The sequence below is a fragment of the Oncorhynchus nerka genome, linkage group LG18 (assembly GCF_034236695.1).
Source record: "Oncorhynchus nerka isolate Pitt River linkage group LG18, Oner_Uvic_2.0, whole genome shotgun sequence".
NCBI lineage: Eukaryota > Metazoa > Chordata > Actinopteri > Salmoniformes > Salmonidae > Oncorhynchus > Oncorhynchus nerka.
This window is the reverse complement of record NC_088413.1, coordinates 32,286,532-32,311,924: the sequence shown is the minus strand read 5'-3', so window position 1 is coordinate 32,311,924 and position 25,393 is coordinate 32,286,532. Positions and strand designations below refer to the sequence as shown.

At 43.3% G+C, this 25,393-nt stretch overlaps 1 protein-coding gene across 2 annotated transcripts; it reads left to right on the top strand.

Moving 5' to 3' along the window:
* Positions 1 to 25,393, top strand: LOC115146735 (uncharacterized). Of its 2 annotated transcripts, XR_010459713.1 has the most exons (7): positions 1 to 484; positions 17,299 to 17,414; positions 17,595 to 17,762; positions 19,982 to 20,146; positions 21,945 to 22,056; positions 22,225 to 23,215; positions 23,609 to 25,393. XR_010459713.1 is itself a non-coding variant. In XM_065004018.1 (6 exons), exons 1-6 carry the CDS (start codon positions 226 to 228, stop codon positions 23,127 to 23,129), a joined length of 1,725 nt encoding a protein of 574 aa, XP_064860090.1. In that variant the 5' UTR covers positions 1 to 225; the 3' UTR covers positions 23,130 to 25,393. The 2 variants fall into 2 exon arrangements, 1 of the variants encoding a protein (XP_064860090.1); XM_065004018.1 differs by having other exon boundaries at positions 22,225 to 25,393.

Below are 25,393 nucleotides of genomic sequence, written 5' to 3'. Positions count from 1 at the left end.
CCAACCAATAAGATAACTTCCTTCTACACAGAAGAGAAATTAACGGTGACAAAATACAATTTCACGTTAGCGTTTATGTTGTTATTTAGACGTTTATTAACACCCTGGAACACAAACTAATTTAACGGCACAGCATCACATACTTAACTCAGGTAGTCTTTAATTCACGTTGGAGACAGGACTTGGTCGATATGTTATCTAGGTAACGCTAGCTAGCTGCTAACAATGGCTAACTGCAATGGCAACGTTATGGTTTTTCACACTCAAATAGCTTCCATTATGGAGGTGCTGGCTAACGCAGCTGTGGTAGAGATCTGTAAACTCGTAGACGACGACTATGCAGTGTTTCGTTTGGAAATTTCTCAAAGCCAGAAAGAAAACCGGGGATTGCGGAGGAAACTACAGCTACTGGAACTGAAGGTGGCACGGGAGCGTCGTCCCAGTAGTGTCAAGATCCTCGACCGATACAGAGGAACGACAAGAGGTACATTTTGTAGAAGGCCGAGGCTGCGGGCCCCCTCTGGGCATGTGTTCAGATGTGTTACCCAAAATGGTGTCTTGGTCCTAGAGAATGATAGTGGACTCAAGCTTGTTAGCAATGGGCAGCGTTTTGAAGCAGTCAACTGGGTGGGACTTCCAATGGGTGAAGGAAGGGCCACATTATGTCATTCAGGGATCTTTGATCAACTAACGAATTATACTCGTGAGTAAACATTCCATAACTGCAGGTGGCAGTAAATCGCCAACTTTGGCTTTATACATGTTCAAACAACACAGTACAGATGGCAGTATGCACACTTCCAGTTTGTTTGCCAACTCATAGAAGTAGTAGAAAAATAAAATGGACTACTTCAAAATGGAGATGGCTTCAAATCAAATTGTATTTGTCACATGTGCCAAATACAACAGGTGTAGACTTCACTTTGAAATGCATGCTTACAAGCGCTTCCCAATGATGCAGAGTAAAAAATAAGTAAAATACAATTGTAACATGAGGTGTAAAACACACAAGATTTAAGCTATATACATGGAGAAAAGGTACCATTTCACCAAAGATATATTTATAACTAACCCAAGATAGTTCATCTGTGTCATTTACAGTGGGAGCAAATGAAGCATAGTGGTCAGAACAAGCAAGGAGGTGGGCAAAGCCAAGCACGAGCTAGCAAGATCCTATTGGTGTGTTGTAGTGTGTATTTGCATATTTCCATTAGGGAACACCACCTCTGAAGTGCGCATGTGCACAAACTCAATTTGACATTGCATTCCAACACAATGCAATTTCATTTTTGGGGGGCAAAGGGTCAAGTCTATCAAACTTAGTGCACTGTGTTCATAACAGATTATAGTTTTGGGATCAGACGTTTCATGGTTGAGAATTTGCAGAATGTCGACCCAGCTTCACCATCCTCTCCCACTACCACATTTTATTTGTCACATGCGCCGAATACAACAAATATAAATATCAATCATAACTAATTAACTACACATGGTTGATATAACTAGGTTAACTAGCTTGTCCTGCGTTGCATATACTCAATGTGGTGGTTAATTTATCATCAAATCACAGCCTACTTCAACCTAACCATAAACATCAATGCCTTTCTTAAAATCAATACACAGAAATATCTTTTTAAACCTGCATATGTAGTTAAAATAAATTGTTAGCAGGCAATATTAACTAGGGAAATTGTGTCACTTCTCTTGCATTTAGTGCAAGCAGAGTCAGGGTATATGCAACAGTTTGGGCCGCCTGGCTTGTTGCCAACTGTTAACTAATTTGCCAGAATTTTACATGATTATGACATAACATTGAAGGTTGTGCAATGCAACAGCAATATTTAGACTTAGGGTTGCCAACCATTCGATAAAAAACAGAACGGTTCCGTATTTCACTGTTTTTTTCGAAATGATAGTTTCGGGATTTTACCATACAAATGACCTAAGGCTCATATCTCTATGTTTATTATATTATAATGAAGTCTATGATTTGATAGAGCAGTCTGACTGAGTGGTGGCAGGCAGCAGCAGGCTCGTAAGCATTCATTCAAACAGCACTTTACTGCGTATGCCAGCAGCTCTTAGCAATGCTTGAGGCACAGCGTTGTTTGACTTCAAGCCTGTCAACTTCCGAGATTAGGCTGGCAATACTGAAGTGCCTGTAAGAACATCCAATAGTCAAAGGTATATGAGATACAAATGGTATGGAGAGAACTAGTCAACGTGTCATAATTCCTATAACTACCACCTAAAACTTCTTAACTGAGAATATTGAAGAACTGGGAATATTGAACCACCAGCTTTCATATGTTCTCATGTTCTGAGCAAGGAACTTATGTTTTTTTTTACGTGGCACATATTGCACTTTTACTTTCTTCTCCAACACTGTTTTTGCATTATTTAAACCAAATTGAATGTTTCATTATTTATGAGACTAAAAATATTTTATATATGTATTAAATGAAGTTAAAATAAGTGTTCATTGTTCATTCAGTATTGTTGTAATTGTCATTATTACATCTATACATATATATATACACACATAGACACACAGTGGGCAGAACAGGTACTTGATACACTGCTGATTTTGCAGGTTTTCCAACTTACAAAGCATGTAGAGGTCTGTAATTTTTATCATAGGTACACTTCAACTGTGAGAGACGGAATCTAAAACAAAAATCCAGAAAATCACATTTGTATGATTTTTAATAAGTCATTAATTTGCATTTTATTGCATGACATAAGTATTTGATCACCTACCAACCCGTAAGAATTCCGGCTCTCACAGACCAGTTAGTTTTTCTTTAAGAAGCTCTCCTGTTCTCCACTCATTACCTGTATTAACTGCACCTGTTTGAACTCGTTACCTGTATAAAAGACACCTGTCCACACACTCAATCAAACAGACTCCAACCTCTCCACAATGGCCAAGACCAGAGAGCTGTGTAAGGACATCAGGAATAAAATTGTAGACCTGCACAAGGCTGGGATGGGCTACAGGACAATAGGCAAGCAGCTTGGTGAGAAGGCAACAACTGTTGGCGCAATTATTAGAAAATGGAAGAAGTTCGAGATGACGGTCAATCACCCTCGGTCTGGGGTTCTATCCAAGATCTCATCTCGTGGGGCATCAATGATCATGAGGAAGGTGAGGGATCAGCCCAGAACTACACGACAGGACCTGGTCAATGACCTGAAGAAAGCTAGGACCACAGTCTCAAAGAAAACCATTAGTAACACACTACGCCGTCATGGATTCAAATCCTGGCCCGTCTGAAGTTTGCCAATGACCATCTGGGTGGTTCAAGAGGAGGAATGGGAGAAGGTCATGTGGTCTGATGAGACAAAAATAGAGCTTTTTGGTCTAAACTCCACTTGCTGTGTTTGGAAGATGAAGGATGAGTACAACCCCAAGAACACCATCCCAACCGTGAAGCATGGAGGTGGAAACATCATTCTTTGGGGAGACTTTTCTGCAAAGGAGAGAGTAGCAGCAACATTATGTACAAAACAAGTTATGAACAACACGAAAAAACAAACAGAATAGCATGGTTGGTTAAGAGCCGATAAATCGGCAGCCATCCCCTCCGGCGCCAGCAACTGGACTTCCTCTCACTACCATATTTGATGGTGAAAAAAATGTAATGAACGGCTGCTTCAGCTTTATAGCCCCTGTGACCTGTCTGGGTTACCCCTATCACTGTGCAGGGGCACAAGGTATTTGAGGTAGATATGTACATAAAGGCAGGGTAATGTAACTTGGTATCAGAATAGATAATAAGCATAAAATAAAGAACAGTTTAGCAGCAGTATATGATGTGTGATATCAGTGTGTGTGTTGGGGGGTTGTAGTAGGGATGCACGCTATATCGGTAAACATATTGGAATCGGCCGATATTAGCTAGAAATGTTCAATGTCTCGTTTAACGCCAATGTGCAAAACTGATGTCAAATCTGACTTGCATACCTATATAACGTAGGTACATGACATAATGATGCAAGAATTTTGCGCTACACGTGCAACACAGCATTCCTAACCTAGCCCACAATGTCTGCTGTGTGGATCGAGCAGTCAACAAGTCATTTGAAAGAGTAAGAATATTTCAGCGAGACAACGCAAAGGCGAAATACATTAACGCCAAGATAATGTCATTTCCCTTGACAATCAACCGTTCTCTTTCGTGGGTGATGTTTGCTTTCACTGACTGGTCGAGCACCGGTACACACTACCAAGTGCGTTTTTTTGCAGATGTTGCTCTACCCGGAGTTACACAGTAATAGCTTCATGACTGACATTTTGACCAGCGATATCAGCCCCATGAGCATGCTGAGTCTGACAGCACAGTGGGTCGCCAAGGATTTGGTACTGAGGAAAGTCGTATTGCATGCTCATGAATGTGCTGGTTGTCATAGCGCTGCTGCCTTTTCAATGGCATTTGAGAATGTGTTTGGAACTTGGAAATATGAACACGCTAGCTCCATTCTAACAACTGACTCGAGAAATAAGCTCATCAACTTCACCTGCAGCATACGCGATACCCTCTGTCATGGCATTGAAACACCTGTTCAACAAAACCGCCAAACAGGCTGTGAACAAGCGATTCGTGGCATTCTCTCTTTACTGTGCCGTCTTCATGCTCGATTCTAAGTACAAGGACCACTACTTCGATGCAGACAAGAAACAGGTTTTATGTGAAGTGTTGCATACATAGCTGGACAAGATGGAAACGGACACAGTGACAGTGTGCACCGAGGAAGAGAGGCCATTGACAGACAGAGCTGAAACTTCACTGCTTGACATGTATGATGAAATCCTGGTTGAGAATGAAATGACTGGACCATGCAGTTGTAGGTGAACAGGGTTTACTGGAAGGGACTAAGCATGCACCCCTGATTGGCCCCCATGTTGAGGGTCAGCATGGCGGAGGTGTTGTTGCTTACCCTCACAACCTAGAGCCGGCACGTCAGGGAGTCCAGGATCCAGTTTCAGAGGGAGGCATTCAGTCACAGGGTTCTTCAACAAATGATCAGGTCTATATAATTATCAAACATACATTAGTAATGGAAAGGAAACAGACTTTGTTTTAAGTATTAAAATACTCCTTTAGTAATACAATTGTAGGCAGAAGTTGGTACAGAGTACAGTACATAATAGCTCTCCCCAGGTTCTGCAAAATGTCTAAGACATCCTGTAATTCATATAGCTTCTCCCAATCCTTGTTTGAGTTTCCATGGCAACATTTTAACAAATCTAACCTCCCCCTGACTGCAGCAACCATCTTATCAGCAATTAAAAGCTCAGAAGTGGGTTTGACTGAAACTTGACCTTTCATCACAAGTATAGGGTCATAAGGGGAACGAGTCCAAGCATCTTCTGACAGGTGTCTGTTTTCATCAGGCCTGCGGCGGCCTTGTGTTTTCAGAAAACTAGTCGTATTCTCAGAACCGATAGCCAGGTGGGGCCCAGACAGGAGGAGTATGTATGAACGTAGGCAGTTTCCGCCTTCTGATAATGTCTGAAGGGCACAACACTCAAAACAGGTGTTAATACACACACAGGTCTCCTAGAAGAGGTGACCTTACAGTTTATCATAACACAATTTATTAACCATTTAAAAGGTATGAGGCCTTGGTTTAACCCTCTTCATTTTGAATGCTGAGCTGTAGTCTATGAACAGCATCCTCACATAGTTATTTCCCCTCATGTCCAGGTGGGCGAGAGCAGTGTGAAGTGCAATTGAGATTGTGTCATCTGTGGATCTTTTGGGGCAGTATGCAACTTGGAGTGGGTCCAGGGTAGGGCATCTGGGATGATGATGTTGTCATGTCCAGCCTTTCAAAGCACTCACAATTACAGATGTGAGTGCTACGGGATGATTGTCATTTAGGCAGGTTACCTTGGAGTTCTTGGGAACAGGGACAATGGTGGTCAGTTTGAAACGTTGAGATCAAATTCAATTTTATTGGTCACATACAACAGTTTAGCAGATGTTATTGCAGGTGTTCCTAGCTCCAACAGTTCAGTAATATCTAACAATGCACGCTTATCTAAAAGTAAAATAATGGAATTAAGAAATATAGAAAGATTAGGATGACAATGTTGGTGTCCGGAGTATAAATAAATAAATATATACACATACAGTACCAGTTAAAAGTTTGGACACACCTACTCATTCCAGGGTTTTTCTTAATTTTTACTATTTTCTACATTGTCTAATAATAGTGAAGACAAACTGTGATAACCAAATATATTTCATATTCTTCAAAGTAGCCACCCTTTGCCTAGATGACAGCTTTGCACACTTGGCATTCTCTTAACCAGCTTCATGAGGTAGTCACCTAGAATGCATTTCAATTAACAGGTATGCCTTGTTAAAAGTTAATTTGTGGAATTTTGTTGTGACAAGGTAGGGGTGGTATACAAAAGATAGCCATATTTAGTAAAAGACCAAGTCCATATTATGGCAAGAACCACACAAATAAGCAAAGAGAAACAGTCCATCATTACTTTAAGACATGAAGGTCAGTCAGTATGGAAAATGTCAAGAACTTTAACATTTATTCAAGTGCAGTCACAAAAACCATCAAGCGCTGTGATGAAACTGGCTCTCATGAGGACCGCCACAGGAAAGGAAGCCTCCATTACCTCTGCTGCAGAGAATAAGTTCATTACAGTGAACTGCACCTCAGATTGCAACCCAAATAAATGCTTTACAAGTAACAGACACATATCAACTGTAAACAGGAGACTGCATGAATCAGGCCTTCATGGTTGAATTGCTGCAAAGAAACCACTACTAAAGGACACCAATAAGAAGATGAGACTTGCTTGGTCCAAGAAACTTGAGCAATGGACATTAGACCGGTTGAAATCTGTCCTTTTGGTCTGATGAGTCCAAATGAGATTTTTGGTTCCAACCGCTGTGTCTTTGTGAGATGGAGACTAGGTGAATGAATGATCTCTGCATGTGTTGTTCCCACTGTGAAGCATGGAGGAGGTGGTGTGAGGGTGCTTTGCTGGTGACTCTGTGATTTATATAAAATTCAAGGCAAACTTAACCAGCATGGCTACCATAGCATTCTGCAGCGATTCGCCATCCTATGTGGTTTGTGCTTAGGGGGACTATCATTTGTTTTTCAACAGGACAATGACCCAACACACTTCCAGGCTGTGTGAGGGCTATTTGACTGAGAAGGAGAGTGATGGAGTGCTTCATCAGATGACCTGGCCTCCACAATCAACTGACCTCAGCCCAATCGAGATGAGTTGGACCGCAGAGTGAAGGAAAAGCAGCCAACAAGTGCTCAGCATATGTGGGAACTACTTCAAGACTGTTGGAAAAGCATTCCAGGTGAAGCTGGTTGAGAAAATGCCAAGTGTGTGCAAAGCTGTCATCAAGGCAAAGGGTTTCATCAGCTGTCCGGGTGGCTGGTCTTAGACAATCCCGCAGGTAAGGAGGCCAGATGTGGAATCCTGGGCTGGTATGGTTACACATGGTCTGCAGTTGTGAGACCGGTTGGACGTACTGCCAAATTCTCTAAAACAACATTGGAGGCAGCTTATAGTAGAGACATGAACATTAAATTATCTGGCAACAGTTCTGGTGGACATACCTGCTGTCAGCATGCCTATTGCACGCTCCCTCAACTTGAGACATCTGTGGAATTGAGTGTTGGCAAAACTGCACATTTTAGAGGGGCCTTTTATTGTCTCCAGCACAAGGTGCACCCGTGTAATGATCATGCTGTTTAATCAGCTTCTTGATATGCCACACCTGTCAGGGGCATGGATTATCTTGGCAAAGAGATACTCACTGACAGCGATGTAAACAAATATATACACAATTTGAGAGAAATAAGCTTTTTGTGTGTATGGAACATTACTGGGGTCTTTTATTTCAGCTCATGAAACATGTGACCAACACTTTACATGTTGCGTTTTATATATATATATTTTTTTAGACATTATGGACAGTATATATATATATCTGAAGAATACGTGGATAGAATAGTATATGTACAGCAATAGTTGAATATGATGAACTTGACTAGAATACACTACATATACATATACATAATAATAATAAATAATTAGGCCTATACTGTTGTCATCTGCAAACTTGATAATTGAGTTGGAGGCGTGAGTGGCCACACAGTCATGGGTAAACGGAGTACAGGAGGGGGCTGAGCATGCACCCTTGTGGGGCCCCTCTGTTGAGGATCAGCGTAGTGGAGGTGTTATTGCCTACCTTCACCAACTGGGGGCGGCCTGTTGAACACCTGGACCCAGTTGCACAGGGTGGGGTTCAGACCCTGGGCCCCGAGCTTAATGATGAGCTTGGAGGGAACTATGGTGTTGAAGGCTGAGCTGTCGTCAATGAACAGCATTCTTACATAGGTATTCCTCTTGCCCAGATAGGATAGGGCAGTGCGATTGCGTTGTCTGTGGCTCTATTGGGGCAGTTTGCAAAATGCAGTGGGTCTAGTCGATTAGATCCTTAACTATCCTCTCAAAGCACTTCATAATGACAGAAATGAGTACTACAGGGCGATAGTCATTGAGTTCAGTTTTGTTTCTTGGGTACAGGAACGATGGTGGACATCTTGAAGCAAGTGGGGATAGCAGACTGGGATTGAATATGTCCTGTGAACACTCCAGCCAGCTGGTCTGCGCATGCTCTGAGAATGAGGCCAGGGATGCTGTATGGGCTGGCAGCCTTACGAGGGTTAAGACGCTTAAATGTCTTATTTACATTGGCCACAGAGAACAAGAGCTCACCGTCCTCTGGAGTGGCCCGTGTTGGCAGCACTGTGTTATCCTCGAAGCGGGCGAAGGAGGGGTTTAGCTTGTCCGGGAGCAAGACGTCGGTGTCCGTGACGTGGCTGGATTTCCCTTTACAACCCATGATTGTCTGGAGTCCTTGCCACATACGTTTTGTGTGTGAACCATTGAATTGCGACTCCACTTTGTCTCTGTACTGACATTTTGCCTGTTTGATTGCCTTATGGAGGGCATAACTAGACTGAATACAAACAATCATATACCCAGTCACCTTGCCCTTGCTGTGGTTAAATGCGGTGGTTCACACTGTTTTGCAGGAATGCTGCCATCTATCCACAATTTTGTTTGGATAGGTTTTAATCATCCCCATGGGAACAACATCCCCAATACACTTCCTGATGAACTCAGCCACCATGTCAGTCCGAACAAGTCTGTCTGCGTGATCAAAACAGTCGTGAAGCATGGATTCCAGTTGGTCAGACCAGCATTGAATAGACCTTAGCACAGGTACTTCCTGTTTTGAGTTTCTGCCTAATAGGAAGGGAGGATCAAAATGCAGTTGTGATCTGATTTGCCGAAGGTAGGTCGGAGGAGGGCCTTGTAGCCATCCCGGAAGGGAGAGTAACAATGGTTGGGAGTTTTTGAAGTGTGAGTACTGCAGGCGATGTGTTGATAGAACTTAGGTAGCCTTTTCCTTAGATTTTCTTTATTAAAGTCCAACTATAATAAATTCGGCCTCAGGATATGCAGTTTCCAGTTTTCACAAGGTCCAGTGTAGTTCCTTGAAAGCTGTCATGGTATCTGCTCCAAGGGTAATATATATGGCTGTGATGATAACCAAGGAAAATTCTCTAGGGAGGGGATGTGGTCAACATTTGATTGTGAGGTATTCTAGGTTGGGTGAACAAAATTACTTGTGTCTGTATGTTAACACAATCACACCGTGAGTGGTTAACCTCCGTCTTTCTTCTTGCCGGAGAGTTCCTTATTCCTATCTGCACAATGTATTGAAAACCCAGCTGGCTGTATGGAGGGGGACAGTATATCCAGAGAGCGCCATGATTTATGGAAACGGAGTATGTTAGTCCGTGATGTCTCTGTTAGGAGATCCTCGCCCTGAGCTCGTTTACTTTATTGTCCAGAGACTGAACATTAGCGAGTAATATACTCTGTCTGATGCGGTGGATGGTGTGCACGCCTCCTGAGTTGGACTAAAAGTCCACTCCGAATACCTCTTCTCCGCCGGTGGCGTTTTGGAGCAGCATTTGGGATAAGTTCTATCACCTTGGAAGGTACGAACAAAAGATCCTATTCAAGAAAGACATATTCCTGGTTGAAATGCTGGTGAGTTACCGCCTCTCTGATATCCCCAAATTATTTCAGGCTGTATGTAACAATGCAAATAACATTCTGGCCTAATAATTTGAGAGCGAAAAAAAGAAACTATACTGTACAGTTGCTTAGGAGCCTGAAACAAGGCGACCATGTCTGTCAGCGCCATCTTTCCATTACATACTGGGACAAGGAGAGATTGAAAATGTCTGAAGACACGTGCCAACTGGTCTGTATAGGCTCTGAGAACACTCCCTGGTTTTCAGTCTTGTGAGTGTTTAACTCGCGTCGCCCATGGAGAGCGAGATCACACAGTCATCCGGAACAACATGGGCTTGCATGCATTACTCCATGTTTTCTTTGAAGTGAGCATACGAGGCATTAAGCTCGCTTGGGAGTTCTGCATCAATGGGCATTTCACAGTCTGCAAACCCTGCCACATCCGAAGAGCGTCGGAGCCAGTAATAGGATTCCACCTTCCTCCTACATTGTCCTTTTCCATGTTTGATGTCTCGTCAAAGGTCGTAGCAGGCTTTCTTGTAGGCGTCCATGTCTGTGTCCTGTTCTTTGTAAGCGGTAGCTCTAGCCTTTAGCACAGCGTGGATATTGCCAGAAATCCATGGGTTTTGGTTTGGATACGTTCATATGGTCACTTTGGGGGAAGACGTCGTCCATGCACTTATTTACTTTACTGACTTTATTGTCCCCATGGGGAAATGTATTTGCAGTGTCACGTACTCGTTTTAAAGTGGCATTTAAATAACAAAACAAATTGACAATACAACTTTCACTTTACATACCAATAAAAAGAGACTAGCCTGCTGGTCTTACTGGGTCGATAGGGACATGAGCCCGAGCTATTTAGGAGGGATATTACACCTGGCACAAATGATTGTCTAGATCTGTTTCTCCTGTCGAGGGGTGCCCTAAACCTGCGCCCAGAGGGGAGTAGTTCAAAGTCAGGGTACAGGGGGTGGCTTGGTTCTAAAATGATTTTGTGAGCCTTGCTGAGGGCCCTGACCTTTTAAAGATCTCAAATCAAATGTATTTGTCACATACACATGGTTAGCAGATGTTAATGCGAGTGTAGCGAAATGCTTGTGCTTCTAGTTCCGACAATGCAGTAATAACCAACGAGTAATCTAACCTAACAATTCCACAACTACTACCTTATACACACAAGTGTAAAGGGATAAAGAATATGTACATAAAGATATATGAATGAGTGATGGTACAGAGCGGCATAGGCAAGATGCAGTAGATGGTATTGAGTACAGTATATACATATGAGATGAGTATGTAAACAAAGTGGCATAGTTTAAAGTGGCTAGTGATACATGTATTACATAAAGATGCAGTAGATGATATAGAGTACAGTGTATACATATGAGATGAATAATGTAGGGTATGTAAACATTATATTAAGTAGCATTGTTTAAAGTGGCTAGTGATATATTTTACATCAATTCCCATTATTAAAGTGGCTGGAGTTGAGTCAGTGTGTTGGCAGCAGCCACTCAATGTTAGTGGTGGCTGTTTAACAGTCTGATGGCCTTGAGATAGAAGCTGTTTTTCAGTCTCTCGGTCCCAGCTTTGATGCACCTGTACTGACCTCGCCTTCTGGATGATAGCGGGGTGAACAGGCAGTGGCTCGGGTGGTTGTTGTCCTTGATGATCTTTATGGCCTTCCTGTGACATCGGGTGGTGTAGGTGTCCTGGAGGGCAGGTAGTTTGCCCCCGGTGATGCGTTGTGCAGACCTCACTACCCTCTGGAGAGCCTTACGGTTGTGGGCGGAGCAGTTGCCGTACCAGGTGGTGATACAGCCCGACAGGATGCTCTCGATTGTGCATCTGTAGAAGTGTGTGAGTGTTTTTGGTGACAAGCCGAATTTCTTCAGCCTCCTGAGGTTGAAGAGGCGCTGCTGTGCCTTCTTCACGATGCTGTCTGTGTGGGTGGACCAATTCAGTTTGTCTGTGATGTGTACGCCGAGGAACAACTTAAAACTTACTACTCTCTCTACTACTGTCCCATCGATGTGGATAGGGGGGTGTTCCCTCTGCTGTTTCCTGAAGTCCACAATCATCTCCTTAGTTTTGTTGACGTTGAGTGTGAGGTTATTTTCATGACACCACACTCCGAGGGCCCTCACCTCCTCCCTGTAGGCCGTCTCGTCGTTGTTGGTAATCAAGCCTACCACTGTTGTGTCGTCCGCAAACTTGATGATTGAGTTGGAGACGTGCGTGGCCACGCAGTCGTGGGTGAACAGGGAGTTACAGGAGAGGGCTCAGAACGCACCCTTGTGGGGCCCCAGTGTTGAGGATCAGCGGAGTGGAGATGTTGTTACCTACCCTCACCACCTGGGGGCGGCCCGTCAGGAAGTCCAGTACCCAGTTGCACAGGGCGGGGTCAAGACCCAGGGTCTCGAGCTTGATGACGAGTTTGGAGGGTACTATGGTGTTAAATGCTGAGCTGTAGTCGATGAACAGCATTCTCACATCTCATCCAGGCCTGTCTGTTTGACTCCAAGTATCTTGCTTGCTGTGGTGATAATCCTTATCAGCATACTTCTCTGGCTGACAGTGGAATTGCCAAACAAACAAACAATACAAAGAGTTAAAAATACTCTCAATTAAAGATTTGTATAACAGAGTCAGTATAGTACAATTAACATTAAAAGATCCCAGCTTTTTGAGAAAGTACAGTCTCTATAGACTATTTTTGGAGGTCTGTACATTTACTCCACTGAAGCTTATTGCCCAGGAGGACACCCAGATATTTATATTTCTCTACAATCTCTATGTTCTGATTTCTGGTAGGTGTTGTATGCTTCCTGAAGTCTATGCACATCTCTTTGGTCTTATTGGTATTGAGGACCAAGTGTGATTCGTCACGCCACTCTACAAAGTCATTTAGGACCGGGCCATGGTGTTCCTCGTCATCATGCAACAGGCTGAGTCATCAGCGAACTTAACGCTGTGTCTGTCAGGATGGGAACTAGTACAACTATTAGTGTACAAGATGTACAGGAGTGGGGACAAAACACATCCCTGAGGAGAGCTTGTGTTGTTGGGTATGTCCGACACATGGGGACCTATTTTGACCTGCTCTGACTGTTGGCTCTGGAAGTCCAACAGCCACAAAACCAGCCCCACATCTAAGGAGAAGTCCTGAATGAGTCTCTGCCAGAATGTAAGGCTGGTTTGTGTTGAAGGCAGAAGGTAAGTCAACAAACAAAACTCTGACATGGGATTTGGCACCCTCTAGAAGTCTGTAGACCATGTTGAGGAGCGTAAGAATGGCATCATCAACTCCTCTGCTGGGCTGATGGGCAAACTGAAATGGGTCGAGGAGCATCTGGGTGACACCGAGAATGACTTTTCACAATTTTCTCAAGGCATTTCATTATTAAAGACGTCAAGGCGGTTGTCATTCAGCACAGAGGGATTAGATGCTTTAGGAATTGGTATATTTATTGACTTTTTCCACAATACTGGTATGTTTTGCTGGTCAAGCGAGGATTGGAAAATGTCTGTAAAAATACCAGCCAATTGTTCAGCACAGTGCTTTAACACATGCCCACTTATTCTGTCTGGGCCTGGGCTTTTGTGTGTGTTACATCCCCTGAACAACTTCAAAACATCAGCCTGTTTAACAACAACCCTCTCAAACATTTAATGATGCTTCCATTTGTTTTACCTCCGGCAAGGTTGTCTGATTCAAATCTTGAGAAGAAACCATTCAGTTCATTAGCAATGTTCTGGCCCTCATGTCTAGCAAGGTCAGAACTGTTTTTTCCCTTGCCTATGTGGGGTTGCTAGCCATGGATTTAATCCCTTGCCAGGCCACCCTTGAGTTTCCTGAGGATGGTCCTCTCCGCCCTTTGCTTGTATGCCTCCTTGTCCACCAGTATCTGTCTTTTGATCTCACGTTGTACATCTCTTAAAGCCTGTCTATCACCCTCAGCATAAACTGCCTTCTTTCGATTAAGTAGTGATTTTAGATGTTTTGATACCCAAGACTTATTGTTAGGGAAGATTTTACAGGTTTTAGTAGGCACAACTGACTCAACACAGAAGTTTACATTAGTCTGAAACATCTGAGTTCAACAAGATCAGAGCTGCTGTCCTCATACCTCCCACATGGTACAGTCAAAACTCCCCTGGAGACGAGTGATACTGTTGTCCTTCCAGATCTGTACGTTTTTTTAACTGTAGGTTTCTCCCATTTCAGGAGGCAACAGTAGGTTGACCTGAGGTAGACCACATTGTGGTCTGATGTCCCCAGGGGAGGTCTGGTAGTGGCAGAGAACGCATTTGGTATTGTCCCATAGCACAAATCAAGTCTTATTATTCCTAGTGTGACATTTCACATACTGGTGGTATGTGCTCAGGACTTTGTGCAAAGTACAGCTGTTAAAATCCCCTAAAATAAGTGTGGGTGCGTCGGAGGAGATAGATTCCAGTTTCTGTGACAGATAAATCATCTCTGATGCCTTTGTTATATTAGCTTTAGGTTGAATGTACACAACGGTAACAAACAATTGGCGGAACTCACGGGGCAGATAATAGGGTTGCAGTGACACAGAAAGCAGTTCAATCTCGGGGGTACAGAGTCTCTCTCATGATTTACACCACTGTTCCCTGACAAGCAGGCAGATGCTCCCGCCGTGATGTTTCCCTGTGACTGTCAGATCACGGTCCGCTCTGACCAGAGTGAAGCTGGCCAGCTCCACTTCCCTGCCGGGACTCTGTCATTGAGCCAAGTCTCAGTAAATGCCAGCAAACAGGCCTCCCGGTATTCGTGTTGGAAGCGCAGATTCGCTGACAGCTCATCTGCTTTTCCCCCTCAGTGACTGGGCATTGATTAACAACTGATGGGTCAGGGAAGTTTTTCCTCTTTCCACGTTTGGGTTTGTAATCCACTCGCAGACAATCGGGGATTAGATGGGCCATTGGGATATCCATCGCGTTTGTTGCATTGTACAATCGTGGCCAAAAGTTTTGAGAATGACACAAATATTAATTTTCACAAAGTCTGCTGCCTCAGTTTGTATGATGGCAATTTGCATATACTCCAGAATGTTATGAAGAGTGATCAGATAAATTGCAATTAATATCAAAGACCCTCTTTGCCATGCAAATGAACTGAATCCCCCAAAAACATTTAGACGACATTTCAGCCCTGCCACAAAAGGACCAGCTGACATCATGTCAGTGATTCTCTCGTTAACACAGGTGTGAGTGTTGACGAGGACAAGGCTGGAGATCACTCTGTCATGCTGATTGAGTTTGAATAACAGACTGGAAGCTTGGAAAGGAGGGTGGTGTTTGGAATCATTGTTCTTCCTCTGTCAATCATGGTTACCTGCAAGGAAACACATGCCGTCATCATTGCTTTGCACTAAAAGGGCTTCACAGGCAAGGATATTGCTGCCAGTAAGATTGCACCTAAATCAACCATTTATCGGATCATCAAGAACTTCAAGGAGAGCGGTTCAATTGTTGTGAAGAAGGCTTCAGGGCGCCCAAGAAAGTCCAGCAAGTGCCAGGACCGTCTCCTAAAGTTGATTAAGCTGTGGGATCAGGGCACCACCAGTACAGAGCTTGCTCAGGAATGGCAGCAGGCAGGTGTGCGTGCATCTGCAGGCAGGTGTGCGTGCATCTGCACGCACAGTGAAGTGAAGACTTTGAGGATAGCCTGGTGTCAAGAAGGGCAGCAAAGAAGCCACTTCTCTCCAGGAAAAACATCAGGGACAGACTGATAATCTGAAAAGGGTACAGGGATTGGACTGCTGGGGACTGGGGTAAAGTCATTCTCTCTGATTAATCCCCTTTCCGATTGTTTGGGGCATCCGGAAAGGTGAGCGCTACCATCAGTCCTGTGTCATGCCAACAGTAAAGCATCCTGAGACCATTCATGTGTGGGATTGCTTATCAGACAACGGAGTGGGCTCATTCACAATTTTGTCTAAGAACACAGCCATGAATAAAGAATGGTACCAACACATCCTCCGAGAGCAACTTCTCCCAACCATCCAGGAACAGTTTGGTGACGAACAATGCCTTTTCCAGTATGGTGGAGCACCTTGCCATAACGCAAAAGTGATACCTAAGTGGCTCGGGGAACAAAACATCGATATTTTGGGTCCATGGCCAGGAAACTCCCCAGACCTTAATCCCATTGAGACCTTGTGATCAATCCTTAAGAGGCAGGTGGACAAACAAAAACCCACAAATTCTGACAAACTCCAAGCATTGATTATGCAAGAATGGCCTGCCATCAGTCGGGATGTGGCCCAGAAGTTAATTGACAGCATGCCAGGGCAGATTGCAGAGGTCTTGAAAAAGAAGGGTCAACACTGCAAATATTGACTCTTTGCATCAACTTCATGTAATTGTCAATAAAAGCCTTTGACACTTATGAAATGCTTGAAATTATACTTCAGTATTCCATAGTAACATCTGCCAGAAATATCTAAAGACACTGAAGCAGCAACATTTGTGGAAATTTAATATTTGTGTCATTCTCTCAACTTTTGGCCACAACTGTAGTAGGAACTCTGCTGTATTGGATTCTGTGGCCAGCAGCGTTGATCATTTAGTCCGTTTTGTAGCGGGTATGTACAAGATCACTACAACACCCCACCACTGTAAATCCATCATTGGCAGATTGTGAAATAAGTGTACAAATATTAAAAACATAAAAGAACGCCACATCAAACGTAACATGATGCAACAGAGCCGCGCCCCTTCCTCCTTATTGGTAATCTCAATGCCTTTGGATGAATCCGGGAACATATCTCAGTCTGTACTACAATGGTGCTGCCCATGCTCTCACTGACTCATAATGGGACAGATACAATGTGATGTCTGTCTAAGTCTATGGTCTTGGTTAGTGTTTGGATAGTATGCAATACTTACCCTGCACAATTTGTTTTATTTTACAAGTCAATTAAGACTGTTCTTATTGCACAAAGACCGTATCATATTCTAACCATATTTCCAATTGTAATACTTATAAAAGGATGTGATGCATGGAACATAATCAATAAATAGTATATGAAGTTAGGTGAAGTGTTACCTTACATCCTTGTCAAATGTAGACTGTCATTAGTGTACAATATACCGTTGATCATTGAGAGTTGCTAACCTAACCACCTATTTTCCCCCAATCACTCACTCAGGTGAAGGCCACAGGACCTTTGTGAAGCCAGTGGGATACAATACATGGCGAGATGACCAACCAATCACTGTTGATGAGGGGAGTGGAACCTCAACCCAGCATGTTAACGTGAAAGAGGTCAGTGTCATAGTGTAACAGAACGTTACAGTACATCAAATGTGTCCTGTTTATTTCAGAAAGACTCCCCTCAGCTATTCATGTACATCCTTATTTATCTGCCATAACAGAGCTTGTGAGTTCACTGCGACATTGTTATCCAGTTAAAATGCCTTTAATAACATCCTCTCTTTGTGTCAGTCTGCAGATGTAGAGGCTGCAGGTCCTGGAGGATCGTCTCTGGTCAAGCAGGAGAAGTCTGAAGGAGAGGAGGACCCACGGTACAACCGAGACATCCACCCTGTAGCCACGGAGGACCTACACACCGCTGCCGCGCCCAAGCATAGGACACGGCACAGCATCACGGAGGTCAGTGGAACGCCCAACGCCGTCCTCAAGTCAGAGACTGACACCGAGACTTTAACTGTAACCAAAAGGCTTTTACACACAGGATCTGACCTCAGGTCAGATCCAGAGAGACTGGGGCCACTGGGCTGTTCTCCTGCTCCCAGTTCAGAGTATTTACTTTACGGTAACCCAAGCCCGAGGACAGCTCCATCCAATCGGGACTCGGGTGACACATTCGAGAATGGCAATGATCCGTCTTGTTCTTACGCTATAGAGATGGACCCTGGTAACATATCCTTGGGTTTAGAGACACAGACTGATCTGTCTAGAGGGGACTGGAACCGGTACAGTGTATACTCTGAAGGGTGCGAAGATAAGAAAGGGGAGGTTATAGTTGTAAATGACGTAAAAGTGGAGGGCGACGCTCCTCCGACATGGAATGTAGACGAGACTCATTTAGGAGGACACTCACAAGGCAAAGATTTCTTTGATTACAGGGGAAGCTTAAAGACTAATCTAAATGTCACCACCCACTACGCTTTACACAATTTCAGGGATTGCGACCCAGTATCCACGTTGATGGCCCCTTCGGATTCACACGACCGCATCCTTTTCGATCAGGTATTGAACTCAAAGGACCAAAGGGCCAAGGCACAGGGTGGGTGTGCAAAATCAGGTAGTAGTAAAGAGAAACGGTTCCTCTGCATGTTCTGTAACAAAGGCTTCAGCTGCCTCCAGAATGTTGAGATCCACCAGAGGGTCCACACAGGGGTGAAACCCTTTAGCTGCCCCCAGTGTGAGAAGAGGTTCTCCCAGGCTTGTGACCTGAAGAGGCACCAGAGGGTCCACACAGGGGAGAAACCATATAGCTGCCCCCAGTGTGAGAAAAGGTTTTCCCAGGCTGGTGACCTGAAGAGGCACCAGAGGGTCCACACAGGGGAGAAACCATTTTGCTGTACCCAGTGTGACATGCGCTTCGCCCTGGCTGGCAACCTGAAGATGCACCTGAAGGTCCACACGGGAGATTCTCAGAGGGAAGCAGCAGAAAAACCATTCCACTATAACATAGAAAGTAACCATTCCACTCAATAGCTTCTGATGTTTAGATCAAACCCTGCATTAAATATAAAGATTCATTTTGGTTGTTAGAAGAAAAGGTCCACAGATGCATTTGCAATAACGAGAGTAACAGATTTCACTGTCGAATATTGTGTGATATATATAAAAAATATGTCTGTTACATATTGTTTGTACTGTGTAGGCTATATGATGTTCACAAATGCCTATTTCATTACTTCCATTCAACTACTTAATTTTTCCTAAGACACTTTTAATGAGGAAATGAATGCAGTTTATCAAGTTCATGCAGATTCATTTTTTAGTTGTAACATTACATGCAAGTCATTTAACAGATTTTCTTATCCAGAGCGACTTAGTAGTGCATTCATCTTAAGATAGCTGGGTGAGACAACCATATATTACAGTTGCAGGAAGTCACTGCTTTGTTCTTTGTACTCCATGGAGTTGTCAATCAACCGTGATGTGGTTTTGGAGCTGGCAGGACTTCCCCGAGAGGAAGAGCAGCTCCGTCTTGTTGAGCTTGAGGTGGTGGGCCGGGTACGCAGATAAACACGTATGTGTGGTTTTCGTATGGTGTATATAAAACTTGTTTTATGTTGAATAAACAGACTTTAAGACTTTAATTGAGACTCTCTTCAGTACACATCACATCTGATCGTACCCTATTTTGCAAACACACAACCACACTTTATAACAAATTAGGGCAGGAATTGCCAGGGACCTCGGGATACAATATCACAAAATACAATATGTATTGCGATTCAATACTGTGATTTTATAGCTGTTCCATGGTTCAAACATTTCTCACCATAAGTCTGTTGCAGAGGGACAAGAGTTCCATTAGAACACTTATGGAAATAAAAGTAGTGAAAACAAATTGGCTCCCTATTTTAAAAAGAATATGGAGAACAAACTATGAAGCAAAACACCTACAGTACACCAATAAATTAGTCAGGTTTGTCTGACTTTTGACTTATAATGGACTTCTTTTTACCCACAACGTCATATTAATGTCTGTGATTGGTTTAACAATGAAGTAACTAATGACAATATAGGATTCAAACGTAGTGGGGATTCGTAAACACTTCATGTTGAAAATGTGTTTATATGTGTGTACGTACCTGAGGGAGTGTATGTCTCTGTCACCTGTCTTTTTCCAGGAGGAGGAGGGTCCAGAGGTGCTGCTGGTGAAGGAGGAGGGGTGTGAGGAGAGTCTGGGGAACCCTGAGGGGACCATGGTCATGGAGGACAACCAGACTACACCTCCTCCTGAACCCACAGAGGAACCAGCTGAGCAGCACAGGACCACACACAGTCTCACTGAGGTGAAGCCACTGAACTACTGTCTGTATGGTATTAGGTCAGAGCCTGTATCCACAAAGCCGATCTAGGATCAGTTTAGGATTTTAGATTATAATGAATAAAGCTACAGTTGAAGTCGAAGTTTACATACACTTAAGTTTTAGTCATTAAAACTTGTTTTTCAACCACTCCACAAATTTCTTGTGAAACAAACTATAGTTTTGGCAAGTTGGTTAGGACATCTACTTTGTGCCTTTTTATATCGCTTGGAAAATTCCAGAAAATGATGTCATGGCTTTAGAAGCTTCTGATAAGCTACTTGACATCATTTGAGTCAATTGTAGGTGTACCTATGGATGTATTTCAAGGCCTACCTTCGAACTCAGTGCCTCTTTGCTTGATATCATGGGAAAATCTAAAGAAATCAGCCAAGACCTCAGAAAAAAAGAATTGGAGACCTCCACAAGTCTGGTTCATCCTTAGGAGCAATTTCCAAATGCCTGAAGGTACCATGTTTATCTGTACAAACAATAGTATGCAAGTATAAACACCATGGGACCACACAGCCGTCATAATGCTCAGGAAGGAGACGCGTTCTGTTTCCTAGAGATGAACGTACGTAAAGGTGCGAAAAGTGCAAATCAATTCCAGAACAACAGCAAAGGACCTTGTGAAGATGCTGGAGGAAACGGGTACAAAAGTATCTATATCCACAGTAAAACAAGTCCTATATCAACATAACCTGAAAGGCCGCTCAGCAAGGAAGAAGCCACTGCTCCAAAACCGCCATAAAAAAGCCAGACTATGGTTTGCAACTGCACATGGGGACAAAGATCATACTTTTTGGAGAAATGTCCTCTGGTCTGATGAAACAGAACTAGAACTGTTTGGCCATATTGACCATCGTTATGTTTGGAGGAAAAAGGTGGAGGCTTGCAAGACGAAGAACACCATCCCAACCGTGAAGCACAGGGGTGGCAGCATTATGTTGTGAGGGTGCTTTGCTGCAGGAGGGACTGGTGCACTTCACAAAATAGATGGCATCATGAGGAAGTAAAAAAGTATGTGGATATATTGAAGCAACATCTCAAGACATCAGTTAAAGCTTGGTCGCAAATGGGTCTTCCAAATGGACAATGACCCCAAGCATACTTCCAACGTTGTGGCAAAATGGCTTAAGGACAACAAAGTCAAAGTATTGGAGTGGCCATCACAAAGCCCTGACCTCAAGCCTATAGAAAATTGGTGGGCAGAACTGAAAAGGCGTGTGCGAGCAAGGAGGCATACAAACCTGACTCAGTTACACCAACTCAGTCAGGAGGAATGGGCCAAAATTCACCCAACTTATTGTGGGAAGCTTGTGGAAGGCTACCCAGAATGTTTGACCCAAGTTAATCAATTTAAAGCAATGCTACCAAATACTAAATTGAGTGTGTGTAAACTTCTGACCCACTGGGAATGTGATGAAAAATAAATAAAAGCTGAACTAAATCACTATTATTATGACATTTTCATATTCTTAAAATATATTGGTGATCCTAACTGACCTAAGACTGGGCATTTTTACTCTGATTAAATGTCAGGAATTGTGAAAAACTGAGTTTAAATGTATTTGGCTAAGGTGTAGGTAAACTTCCGACAAATTCTTACAGACACTTTGTGGATACTGTCTTGATTAATTTGGTCTGAAGTGTCAAGTAATCAAATTAAGTAATACATTTGCATAGCAATCCCTCATTGCCCAATCAGAAGATGCTCCATAGCAAGGTGCTCATATCAGATTTCTTGATCCAACATCCTCTCACTCTGTATCTCTTACAGTCAGTAGACATGGAGGATGGGAAGCCTGATCTGTTGCTGGTCAAAGAGGAGACAATAGAAGACGGACTAGAGAGAATTGATCTGCTGAGTGGACTAAAGATGGGGGAGCAAGGTAATGGAGAAGTACATAAAGCCTACATACAGTAATAGATCTTCAATGGGAATAGTGATGCACCTGGCTATGATTTGAAACAATATACGAACTTGACAATGAAAAAATCTCCATATGTAGAGTTCTCTGCCATGTTTGTAAAGTCTATTTTCTAACCTCTTCCTGCAGGTGGTTGGCTGGAGGCTAACAGAGGAGACTGGACGGCCATCTTGGATTCCCAGACCCAGACGGGTGCAGTCAAGGGCCCAGGAGACAACATCACAGAGCAGGCCAGGAACAGACGCGACATAGTGGAGGCCAGTGGATGGGACAACGTCCTCAACTCTGGGCTGGGGCAAAACAACCAGAAACAGACAGTCAAACACAAAACAACAACCAAACTTATTCTCCAAAACAACAGACTGGCTGAGACCAGGGCGAGGGGTAGATTTGGTCCGCGGGGACGGGGAGGTGTCCATATGCGTCAGGAGAGATCAGACACAGACTCGGCTAGCGATGCTCCGTCCTGCTCCTATAGTTGTGATTCAGAGAGACTGATTTCGCCTCAGGTTAACCCCCTAACAGGTGCTGCCTTCAGCCTGCCTTCTATAGGATCTATCAACTGGGACATGGACCCTGCGACAACACATACTCTCCCTGGCCTTCATCCTCCTCACACTCTCCTAATGTTAAACCAGACCTCAGACAATATCAGTGCCTCAACACTAAATGGCTACACAAGCCCATTGACAAATGACAGTAGTAGAGACGCCAGTAGATCCGGTGGCAAAGAGAAGCGCTTCCCGTGTTCGTTCTGTGGGAAAGCCTTCCGTTTCCCCAAACAGGTGGAGATCCACCAAAGGATGCACACGGGGGAGAAACCGTTCAGCTGCCACATGTGTCAGGACAGTTTTTCACACTTGTCCAGCCTGAAGAGGCACCAGAGGGTCCACACAGGGGAGAAACCATTTGGCTGCCACATGTGTCGGGCCAGTTTTTCACACTCGTCCAACCTGAAGAGACACCAGAGAGTCCACAGAGGGGAGAAGTCCTACAGCTTACCCAGTGTGAGAAGAGGTTCTCCCACCAGCTGAAGATGCAGCTGAAGGTCCACAGGAGAGAGGCCGTTTCTTCATTGTTCTCCTCTAAATCAGACACTGATTTAGACCTGGGACACCAGGTGGGTGTAGGGCTGTTAGTTACAGTGACCGCCATAGCGGCTGTCACGTCTCATGACAGCGGACAAACTCCACGTGACCATTTAGTCACTGTAATTAAGCTTCTCCAAGCTCTCATGTTGCTGATGATCATTAGTAGCCTACCAAACTTGCTAACTGCCTAGTGCTCAGCACTCTGTTGTCCCTCTTATCTCTCTAACATCAATGCAAATGTAATCAAACACTTCATGAGAGCCTATGTTGCACAACATTTCTATAGACTATGCAATTGCTTGAGAAAACAGAGTGATGGCCTCCATTTAGAAAGAGGATCCCATCAGATTTCTATAGGCTAGGCCTACTATATTTATTTCTCAATTTTCCTAATACAAGCACATTGTTTCTCTTTACCACAGGAGTACAGCCTACCTGGCTGGCATGAACCACGGGAAAAGTGTCCACCATTAGCTATTTAAGTGTATTTTTCCCCCCTGCCCCTGTTTTGAGACGGGTCCATTCTAAATCAAAACTCATTTCACACATATTATTTAGTGTATGTAAAGACAAGATTTATTCAAGAATAGTCTGATGGGTGACAATATTAGCGTTTCATTTGTAAATGATGCACAGCGTGTGGAGTAAAGCAAGAAACAGCACATGCCTTTTTCAAATCATAGTCACACACCTCATGTAACCTAGCCCATAGGCCTATATGTTTCGATAAGGTTTGTATCACATCTAAAGTAGCCAAATAACTTCTTAAAATGAAGCACATTAATCCACGTTACAACAGGTGTAGAGCCTGAGTTTCAAGATTCTAAAATGCACCTTTTATAATAAAAGGATTCCATGCATAAAAGCTTTTGCTATGAGAATGGTGTTTTCCCGCTAATGGAACATTCACGCATTGCTGCACTTATAATGTGAAGAAATAGCCTAATAGTTAATTAACATTTTAAGCTAAACATCCTGATCTTTTTCGTCAGCCTCATTGCTTAAAAAAGGTTTTGATGCTAGTGGTTGTATTAATTTGGGATCTATCGCATCCCACAACTGTCCCAGGCTATTTCTCGTGCAGAATAGGTCAACTTTTGTACTATGGGGGATAGTAGATTGACATAGGCTAGTGCTTTTGCTGTTTTGTTAGGCCTACTCATCTTGTTGGCTGACGAAGTAAATGTGGACAGTTCTTCCAATATCTTCAATATGCGCCTCGGAATTGGATAAGAACATGCGCAGTTGCATCCCCGACGTGTCCGTCTTCACTTGTAGCCTGTGAGAAAGAGCTGATCACGTGATGGAAAACCATGTGAGTGAGAGGTGCTTCAGAGCACCCAGCCAGAAGGAAATTATAATTATTATATTCAGCCCAAGGGCACAACAGCCACTGGCCGTAAAATGCATGGATTTGTTTTAGGGGGCATTACGGCCACACAAAGGGGATGCCGCCGGGAAATTCTGGGCATTATCAAGTGCTTGTAAAATTTTAAATGAGAGACTGATGAAGTGTGTACAGCCTGCACAAAAAAAAAGAAAGCAGAGCTCATGCCTTTAATGCACATTTTTTCAAATCGTCATTAGTCACATCATGCAGACTTACAATGTATTAAAAATCCTAACATATAGCTAAAAGTTTCACAACATTTACATAACTCTAAATAAAGCATATATAAGGAGTACCGGTTTCTTTGTTAACCGCTCTGTAAAAATGCTTCACTAATGAAGTGACAACTATGTCCCTTAGGTTGATTCTGGTGTTTTATAGTGAGAATGCCTTAATCAACTTGACAAAGTAGTGAAGATATGTGTAATGTTGAACATTTCCAAAGTATTGTAAAATTAATTTTATCCAAGCGAGGGTACCAGTTGTACAGAAAAGGTAGGGTTAAAATAGTGAGTTATTCCACTTACAGTTTAGCAGACACTCTTATTCAGAGTGACAGTGCATTCATCTTAAAAGCCCAATGTATCTGTTTTTATCTCTATCAAATAATCTCTGGGTAACAATCGAGTACCCTACTGTGTAGGCTTGGGCGGTATACCGTGTACTGGGGCATTTGGAAATAGGCACGGGATGTTTTTTCAATACCATTAACTATTTTATATATTTGAATATACTTGTCACTTATTGTTTGTGCAATAAAAGTATTGTACTTCAACATTGAGTGTGACCATTTTGATTAAATGAAATACAAAATTGA